The sequence below is a fragment of the Athene noctua genome, chromosome 7, assembly GCF_965140245.1.
Source record: "Athene noctua chromosome 7, bAthNoc1.hap1.1, whole genome shotgun sequence".
Taxonomy (NCBI): Eukaryota; Metazoa; Chordata; class Aves; order Strigiformes; family Strigidae; genus Athene; species Athene noctua.
Genome location: NC_134043.1, coordinates 16,982,628 through 16,992,244, shown reverse-complemented (window position 1 = coordinate 16,992,244; position 9,617 = coordinate 16,982,628). Strand labels below are relative to the sequence as shown.

The 9,617-nt window shown below is 45.5% G+C and overlaps 2 protein-coding genes across 5 annotated transcripts in view; both read right to left on the bottom strand.

Annotated features, from left to right (window-relative positions):
- Window positions 1–215: 215 nt before the first annotated feature.
- RPL37A (ribosomal protein L37a) lies at window positions 216–3,671 on the bottom strand. Its single transcript, XM_074911368.1, has 4 exons — window positions 3,556–3,671; window positions 2,855–2,983; window positions 1,601–1,683; window positions 216–363 (listed from the first exon to the last, which is right to left on the bottom strand). The coding sequence occupies exons 1-4, from the start codon at window positions 3,556–3,558 to the stop codon at window positions 300–302; spliced, it is 279 nt and encodes a 92-aa protein (XP_074767469.1). The 5' UTR covers window positions 3,559–3,671; the 3' UTR covers window positions 216–299.
- A 4,400-nt stretch (window positions 3,672–8,071) lies between these two features.
- SMARCAL1 (SNF2 related chromatin remodeling annealing helicase 1) overlaps window positions 8,072–9,617 on the bottom strand; it is a 40,484-nt gene continuing 38,938 nt past the window's right edge. For all 4 annotated transcript variants that reach the window (XM_074911322.1, XM_074911325.1, XM_074911326.1 and 1 more), the window contains 2 exons: window positions 8,734–8,830; window positions 8,072–8,392 (listed from right to left, as the gene is read on the bottom strand). In XM_074911322.1, the coding sequence (XP_074767423.1) occupies window positions 8,186–8,392; window positions 8,734–8,830 (304 nt within the window). In that variant the 3' untranslated portion in view covers window positions 8,072–8,185. The remainder of the gene's footprint in view (window positions 8,393–8,733; window positions 8,831–9,617) is intronic.

Genomic DNA, 9,617 nt, shown 5'->3' with positions numbered 1-9,617 from the left:
GTTGAGTCTATTTTGCCTGTGATGGTAACTGCTGAGTGATCTCTCCCTGTCTTTATCTTGTCCCATAAGCCTTTTGTTATATTGTCTCCCCCCTGTCCAGCTAAGCAGGGGAGTGATACAGCAGCTTTGGTGGGACCTGATATCCAGCCAGTGTCAACCCACCACATGCAGCAAGACAGACAGGACTTTTTACAGAAAGACAAACATGATTCCACTCCTTTATCACCTTTTTATTGTTGAAAGGACTGATCTTGACAGTGGGGAAACAAAGGGTGTTTCACAAGAACAGGAAGCAGCTTCTACTGGTCTTTCAATTCCTTCAGTCTTCTGATCGCAGATTTGACTGTCACTGCAGAGGTGGTACTGGAAGAGAAGAAGCAGAGTCATTTGCACATGGCAGCAGAACAACCCAGGCCACTTATTTTTTGAGAAAGCACTAATCATTTCAAATAGTTATCGTCTGATTGCACTGTCAACAGGAAGCTAATTCCACTTTGATTTTCATGACAACAAAGCATAAGCCTTTGACTACAGAGGCACATGCAACTTCACAAGCTACATCCCAACCCAAATTACCCAGTCACGCCCGACTACATGGGCTCAGACTCACAGCGACTCTTAAGTGTGGGGCAACAGTGTCTCCTACTAGAACTGGGTGGGGAGGGGGGGGGGGGAAGAGTAAAGAAAGAAAGTAAGCAAGGGCAGCATCATAATAAGAATAATATGGATTCAGTGCTTCTAAAACAAAAGCAAAACATGAAAATAATTCTTCTTGGAGTAAACCTGGTTTTGCCTGTTGTATCTGTGTCTCTGAACTAAAAAGTCAGGGGTAGTAACCATAAAAAAAAAAATGCTGCTCAGGCTTTGAAAGAAGAGCTAAGAGTTCCCTTACACAATTAAGATTTTTATACAGTGAAAAGAATCAGGAGCAGAAAAATAATCCCTAGGTCAGAGACATAACTTATTAGCTGTTGAAGCTCTTTTTAGATTAGGTCAGATGAATATCTATCAGGTATTTTCCATACAGATGGCTTCACCCTGAGATAACTGCATGAACCAGGCATCCTCTGCTCCTTCCAACATCACCAAAAACCTGACCCAAGCCTGGTATCTCATACAAGCAACAACTGTAGTTCACATATCCAGTCAGAAATGCTACTACAGCCAAGGCACAAAAGAGACTACTTAAATAAAAATATTAGTTTCAACATGTGAAGATGTTTCAATTTCTTTATTTGAAGTTTGGGAAAAAATGCAAAGCTCATATTTTTGAAGAAAAAAAACCCCTGCTTTGGTAAAAGTCCAGCGAGATAAAGAAATTTTGGAGGGACCCACCAAAACCAGCAGCAGTAATATGATGGATTAAATGCAATATTCTCAGCGGCTGCACGTGCAGATACTGGAAAGAACAGTAATCAAATCCAATCTGACCCATTCCAATCAAACTTTAATAATGCAGACAAAAACCCTCCACATATCATTAACTCAAGACACATCTACTTAATGTTTAGATAGTAGATAAAAATCAAAAATAAAAAAGCTGTATTATGCCTCAGCTAAGTGAAGATAAACGCTGACAGGAGCTTCTTCATGTCCTTACTTGTAAGTCCAGGCGCCACCAGCAACTGTCTTCATGCAGGATCCACAGTGCCAGATACCCACAGCCTTCCTCTTCATTTTGGTCTGGAATAAAAGGAAAAAAAAGAAATGCACTTTCCATTATCTGAAAAAGTCAGAAAACAACAAACTTCAGACGAGGACTTCAGCATCATCTATATTAACTATAAGCCTAATTAAGACAGTCAAGGATCAGGGAATGTTTTTATTCAGATTCTTCAGAACAGAGAGTCTTTCTGATAAAGTGGGTCACTTCTAAGTGCATCATCAAAAATTCAGCTCCTTCTGAAGGAGAAAAATAGTATGGACTAACACTGGTCATAATAACTGATATTCTCACCTGCTCTGATGACCAATGTAACACTGCTTTTACTACTGCTCCAAGGACATCCCAAGATTGCTCTAAACCAGGCCCCTCTGAAGAGCATCCAAACACTGAGTGGTGGGTGCTGAACCCCCTTTGCCTAGGCAAGTCTCCATCACCTTGCAAAGATGACAATGGGTTTGCCTAAACCTATATTGGATTTAGACAGCTCTGCAAATGGAGTTATCAACGTTCTCACTTCACATGAGAAAGATGCTGAATATAAAAAGAACAGATGGAAAAATCTTTAAATTTCCAGTCACTTAAAGATACCAACTTTACAGATATCAATATTATCTTGGCAAAGCGTAAGCTGATGGGTCTCTCAAACTGCCAAAAAACAGATTTAAGAGTGAATTTTGATTATGTACACAAGCAAGTAAGATTTCTTATCAGAAATCCTTCCCCATCAAGAGTTATACAGCACACAAATATAAGTAAGTTTTAAGTGTGAAAAGCAAGCTCTCTTCCTCCTCCAGATAAGCTGTAAACTTACTGAAGAAAAAAAAGAAAGCCCAAGACATACCTTAATTATCAGAATAACAAGTGTTTTCTTAACTCTGTCAAGACTTTTTATTAGATGCCTAAAACATACTGTACGGCAACATTTCTCACTATTTGTGTAACAGAATATAAATTATGTTTGTTTTCATTTAACTACCACTAAACACAGACATGAAATATCTACTACTAATCTTTTTATTTTATAAGGGATTCCGAGAGTAGCCTAAAGCTCATAATAAACTAATCACTGTCTCCAAACGAATCGAGTTATCTCTTCAGCAGAAAAAACTACCAAAGCATCAAACAGCATTTCTAGCATCAATAACAAAGCTATTTTAAAAGGCACTTTTAAGGCAGGCAGTTCCTCACCTTGCCACAGAAGGAGCAGGTATACTTGGCGTGCTGACTAATTTCAATCTTTTTCACCATTTTCCTAAGCGACGCACCGTAACGGGTACCATATTTACCCACAATCCCAACCTTCTTGGTGCGCTTAGCCTGTTGGGAGGCAAAGCAGAATTAAGTTTCAGGGCAAGTGGCCATCTCCTCGGCTGCTCCCCTCCCCTCTCCTGACAGGGCCGCAGCGCGCTCAGCACCCAAAGAGGCGCTGCAGCCGCCCAACGCCTCTCCCTGACGTTGTAACTCGAGTGCTAGTGACGAAACGGCGGGAGGCTGCAGCCGCCCAGCTTCTCCCGGGGAACTTCGAGCAGAGGGCCGCACTTCGGCAGCCAACACCGAGCAGAACCACCTCCCTCCCGAGGGCCAGCCCGCTCTCGCACGAAACCCCGCAGCCGGCAGAGCCGCTCCCCAGGCACCGCCACCCCCTTACCGCAGCCTATTCGGCCTTCCAGAGTCACCCTCAGCCCCGCTCGGGCTACCATTCCCCTCACTCGGGCCACCAGGCGCGCACCCAGCGCGGGCCCTGCTCGGGGGCAGAGCCCACACAGGGCCCCGGCCCGCGCCCCGCCCGCAGCGGGCTCCGCACAGCCCCTCGCCGTGCCCCTCGGCCCCAGCGCGGCAGCCGCGGGGCGATGGCGGCGGATGGGCCGCGGCGCCCCGGCCCCACTCACCATCTTGCTGCCCGGCGCCGACGCGGAGAGGAGAACCCGCCCCGCGCAGGCGCAGTAGGAGCCGTCGGCGCCGGAAGTGAGGGACAGAGGCGACGGGACGTAGAGCGGAAGGGACGCGGCCTGGGCCGCTCTGTCCCGTGGCGGGGGCGTGAGCTCTGTGGTTGCGCTGTACGTCCCGTACGGTTATCCCCCGACAGCAGGGTTAGCTAAAGCCTAAAGCACGCAAAGCGGGACGCAGTTGGAAGATGCCTCGCTCAGAAAGCGCCTTGTATCAGTGTGAAACCCAGGCGGTACGTCAGTTCCAGCAGCGCCGACGGAAGATGTAGCGCGACAGCTGATTGCTGGATCCAGATTCCAAGGAGGTCAGACCAGGAAAGGAGATGGAGCAGTTCCATTCACTCACCTCATATGTAAGGAGAATAAGTAGTAAGTAGATGTCAGAATTAAAAGGAACAGCAAACCGGACTAGGAGTTCCAGAAGGGGTAAAAAAAAAAAAAAATTTACAATCAACGAGGATTAATTCTAATCTTAAAACATTGCAGCCCTAAATGCAGATGTTTGAAGACTACCTGATCATGTGCCACCATGGCAATTACCCGATTTCTTAGGGTCATCCAGTGTTGAGACAACCAGCCATAAAAGCCACTGTGTGCTGCTGCGGAGTTGGACTCCTGGAGCACCCGAGCTGCCTCTGCCAGCACCAGCACTACAGCGTGGGGCCAGCACCTGGGAGGGCTCCTGCGCTGCTCAGATCGGGCCTGCATAAAAGCAAAACGTGCACCAACGCTGCTGAGCCATACTGGGATTAGCAACCCATTAACCTCCATTAAGAAAATCTGGTTAGTTTTTAATGTGCAGAGACAGTTGCAGATCCGGCTGCAGATCATCCTCTCCCATCAGGAATAACTATTCCTGCACACTTTTTGCAGATGCCTTTCCTCCCATGACAGCTGACGACCCCATACCCACCCCAGCTGCCTCAACCCACAACAGCCCTCCTCTTTATTTGCAGTCTAATTAACAGGGAATTAATGACTAGAGAAGACCCTGTCACTGTGTTAGCCTTTCCCTGGCTGGGGTCTATACTTTGAGATGCACATGAAGAGATGCTGCATCCTCTCTTGGTTCTTGCTTTGAGGGTTTGAACATTCAGATTTTTAATTCCCTGTCCTGGGAGACACCCTATTCCCCAATCATCCCTGCAAGCACTCCTCCTGGCTGAGCAGGTTCTCCTGGGAGCTGCCAGAGCCCTGTTCCAAGCAAGGACTCAGCAGGGCTTTAGGCAACAGTATTTATATCTCCCTCTGCTGAGTCAAAATCTCATCTGATATACCCTTAGAATATATTTGCCCTTTTCAGATCCTCATCATAATGATGACTCATAGAATACATCTTTTGATACCAATGTATTAAAAAAAAAAAAGTTCTTTTGGCTGCTTTGTGACTATTTGGTTAAAAAAATAATAAAAATTGTCAGCCAACACATCCAGAACAGAGGATTTACTGCTGTTCTCCAGTCTGTATCTACAGTTAGTTTGCTGTGACAGTAACAGTACGTGATCATATGCTTCATCTACCAGCCTTACAGACAGCTCTGCCGCCAACCAAATCCAGCCCCCTCAGATGGCAGCCATTCCCAGCACTGCCACAATAAACATTTCCAAGTGACTGAGAAGATGGATGGATGCAGACAGGCCAGCACAGCTCCAAAAGCCTTGCTTTGACAGTCTACCACCTTGAACTCTTCTGCACGTCCCAGGCTGGCCAGCTTAATGTACTGAAGATGTAGTTTGAACTGGTCCGTTTTATTGCTCAGGTATTTCTACATCTTGTTCTTGGTTTGGCACCCTTCCTGAAGACATGCCTTTCTCTAACATGGGTGGGACCACAGACACAGGTGTACAAGCAGGCATCCAGTCACAGCAAGATGCTCCAAGATGGGTCCTTCCCTTTACCGGGCTTTAGATAATGCCAAAAAGTTATAGCTGTACCATCTTTGATGAGCAGGTGTAAAAGTTCCAAGAGCCCTGCCTAGGGCTCTCATCAACAACCTGCACACTACCTTGTACAAATTCTCATCAGCAAGCCTTGGAGATCCTGTCTGAGACTGCTGGCAGCTTCCCAGCCAGCTCATCACATTCTTGACAGACCAATGGTGTAACTGGGCTAAGGCCTGCACAGTCTTTCTAATCCCTTGATGTAATGACTAAAAGCACTTTCCTGCAAGATTCTTCTCCCCTTTTTCATCTAGTAAGGATAGAATGAACCTGAAGCGTACCTGAAGAGCTTTTGTAACTGCAGCAAACTAGATGAGATTTTAGGAGTCCTAACAAATAAAGAGTACATCTGGCATTCCTCTAACAGGTCTGGGATTTATCAATATATAGATAACACAAATTGAGTTTGAGAAGCAGAATTCTCCAAGGGTACTTTCAGCAGGTTTCAGAAAAATACAGTTTTGACATAGCTGTAGCTTTGTAAGGAAGAAGAGAATTACTCCTATAGGAGATGACAATATGGGTATGCAAATAATGTCTTCCATATTCTTTTTCAGTAGGCAGACAGCAACATTTCTCACCCCTTACACAAAGCAACTCTCTGCAAGTAGAAAGATCCTGTGTCCTAGAAACAGATTAAATACTCTGTGTTCAAAACAACAGACATTTAAAAATGTCAAAAAGTGTGTATTTATCTCCTGGCCAGCTGTTGGAGCAAGAGAAATGATGTTTAGCTCTCGGTCTCAAATCCAGAGACAAAACATTTTCTCCAGTTGGCCTGTCACACGGTTCTCGGCCTTACTCCTCTTCACTTGCACACACAACAAAGCACCTTCTGAAGTCATGAATGAAAAGCAGGTCTCCACCCAGCACAATTGTATATGCAGCCTGTAGGGCATTTCCATGACAACACTTCCTGAAAATGGGATAATCAAACCCTTTGATACAGTAAAAAATACGCCAGTTATTATCAAGTTGATGTTGCAGCACAAGCTTCTTCCTACTTGACCACAGAACAGAGGTCTTTAGTTAGTGTCTGGTATCTGCACACAGCCAAGCACGCTGCCTGCACAGCATGTTAGCTCCTGGCATCCAGAAGCTAAATGTAAGCCTTCTGTTTGCTTTTCCCCCACTCTTCTCTACAGATTAGGGCTGTAAAAGAGAGCTAACGGGTACCTCTGAAATTATATCTTCTCCTGTACTCCCTGGTCATGTTTCCCAGCCCATTTCCAAGTATTTCTAGTACTACCAGAAGTGTGAAAGACATTAACTTGAAGAACTAAAGAGTGGGTTTGCTCAGGCAGTACCAAGGCTGGGAGTTCAAGTCTCCCAGTTCACAGGGCTGACAGCATGATCAAGACTACCACAAATTAAAAACAGCATCTTAATCACTGCATCAAGCAACAGTGCTGCTTTTGGCATTCTCAGTGTAACCCACACAGAGCTGTAATGGGAGCAAAGAACAGGTCCTAGGGAAGGAACCTAAATGTATTATGGAAGTAGCTCTGGATTCATCTACAAGCAAAGTATCATGGGAGTTTCCCTTCTGAAAGTTGATGAGTTTCAGAAAGCACAAAAGAAAGTATCCCCAAAAAGACCTATCTTTCTGCCATCATAAATACTTAAAACCGCTAATATTTCCACTGCATCATGTATTTCTCAAGCTTAAGGTCCAAGTTAGAGATGAAATTCTAATAGAAAAAGTACCAAAAACTTGGGAACCATGATTAAAAAAAACCTTTTTATTTAAACAGCTTGGTCCAGAGCCAGTTTCTTACAAAACAAGATCAAAAGTCTGCACATGTCCCCCTCTCTTCACTCATCTGTGGAAGTCAGCCTTGAGTCTTGAAGAAAACACCCCCTCCCCCCCTTTCCTGAGCAGCCAGGCTTAATCCCTGGCAGTCAAGCACAAGCTTCACCCTCCACTGACATAAGAAGCACATGCGTCCTAAGATTTAGCAGAGGGTGCCAGAGATTCATGTGCTCAGGCAGACACATGCCTAACAGGTGCTACACACCTCCTGGCAGACAGTTGCACAACTTAGTTTCAAGGTACTGACTGCTCTGTCCAGACGAAAGTCTGGGGCTCTCCCTCCTCTCCCCCACCTCCACAAAGCATCAAGATCTGTCTGGATCTTTTCTCCTCAAGGCCAAACTGAATACCAGAGAGCCAGTGTGTGACAAGTAAGGGCTAAATTTTGCCAGTGAACTGACTCCTATAAATACAGACTAAAATTCTTGGAGATGGAAGACTGATTGTTAGAAGCACTCTGCAGCTGCTGAAAAGTTATTTTTCACAACAGTTCTGCTTTGTGGACAGACAACCATTATCTGCTTTTTAAAAAAAAACAACTGTGGAAGCTGACATGATGAAACAAAGCAGCATGCTACCTGCCCATGGCCATTCAGTCATCAGCAAAACCAGGACGGCAAAACATACAGGCTGCCAGGTGTGCACTACTCATCTGTCACACTGTCAGACTGCCTTCTCGTCCTTTGAGATGAAATGCACTAGACACACAAAAAACTTAGTCTTTTATTTTTGAAAACTCAAAAAATAATACTTGATTGCTTTGGAGGTTTTTTAATTAAAAAAAATATCACTTAGCCACGATCTCTTTTGCTGTCATCATTACACTTTAAAAAACTCCTCGATACGCCGCTTTTTTGGGGGACTCACTGAACACGTATTTCCTTCCGTATCTTGCAAGACACTGCCAGAGTCAAACTCAGAGCAAGCATCAGCTGCCTCCAAAAGCAAAACCTCATCAGCATCATCCCTGTTCTCAGAGAAGGTCCTCTGGAAAAGGTCATAGATGGTCTTCTGCTTTGGATCTGGCTGAAAAATTAGAACAGACAGAATCTGCATACACATTGCCATATAAAACCAAAGTGAGCAAGAGAAGGCACTCCCCAATGCACATATGTGTATGTATTAGATATCATTTCAGACAAATACATGCTATGGAGGCTATCAAGTCTCCTTGCATGCAGCAAGTTTGGGAACTCTCTGTGGAGAGTCCAAGTCAAGGCATAGATTCTGGGAGGGGTTGGAGAATCTGGTCTGTGATATTAAAGGTGTAACGTCAGCCTGACAATCACCTGCTAATCTGGATGTACACAAGCAAAAGCCCATTCACCCTCTCACAGGGACCACTGATATTCTCTCATGTCAATTACCTTAGGGCAGTAATTAGTGGATTCAGCTGTTTTGGAGAAATTGGTTTCTGAAAGACCAGCTTCTCCCAGCACTTTGATTTTCTCTTGAATCATTGGCCTAGAGAGATAAACAAATATTAATGAAAGGAATTAAATACCATGCAAGGACACTGTGCAATTTAGTATATGTAGATAAAAAAAAAAGATATAACAGGGTATAAAGATGGCTTTTCTACCAAAGTTTGCTCATTCCTTAACCTGTCCTGCGTTTGTTTGTAACTGTATGCTGTCTTGGGATATCGATCAATCCCATTTAAACAAGTATCAATCTATATTGCATTTGCATGGCAAGGTTTTGGTAGCAGGGGGAGCTACAGGGGATGCTTCTGTGAGAAGCTGCTAGAAGCTTCCCCTCTGTCCAACAGAGCCAATGTCAGCCAGCTCTAAGATGGACCTGCTGCGGCCAGGGCTGAGCCCATCAGAGACGGTGGTAGCACCTCTGGGAAAACGTATTTAAGAAGGGGATAAAAAAAAAAAACTGCACAACAGTAACTGCAGCTGGAGAGAGAGAAGGTGTGAGAGAAACAACTCTGCAGACGCCAAGGGCAGAGAAGAGGGAGGGGGAGTAGCTCCAGGCACCAGAGCAGAGGTTCCCCTGCAGCCCCTGGTGCAGGCCGTGGTGAGCCAGGCTGTGCCCTGCACCCGTGGAGGTCCATGGCAGAGCAGATCTCCTCCTGCAGCCCGGGGAGGACCCCACACCAGAGCAGGTGATGCCCGAAGGGGCTGTGACCCTGTGGGAAGCCCATGCTGGAGCAGGCTCCTGGCAGGACCTGTGGACCCATGGATAGAGGAGCCCACGCTGGAGCAGGTTTGCTGGCAGCGCCTGTGACCCTGTGGGGGACCCA

What these genes read in the sequence shown, in the direction of transcription:
- RPL37A (XM_074911368.1), bottom strand. An exon ending in CCTGCTCCTTCTGTGGCAAG is followed by an intron (nt 1,684 to 2,854) that starts GTGAGGAACTGC and finishes CTTTTATTCCAG; the next exon opens with ACCAAAATGAAGAGGAAGGC. An exon ending in GGTGGCGCCTGGACTTACAA is followed by an intron (nt 364 to 1,600) that starts GTAAGGACATGA and finishes CTTCTCTTCCAG; the next exon opens with TACCACCTCTGCAGTGACAG.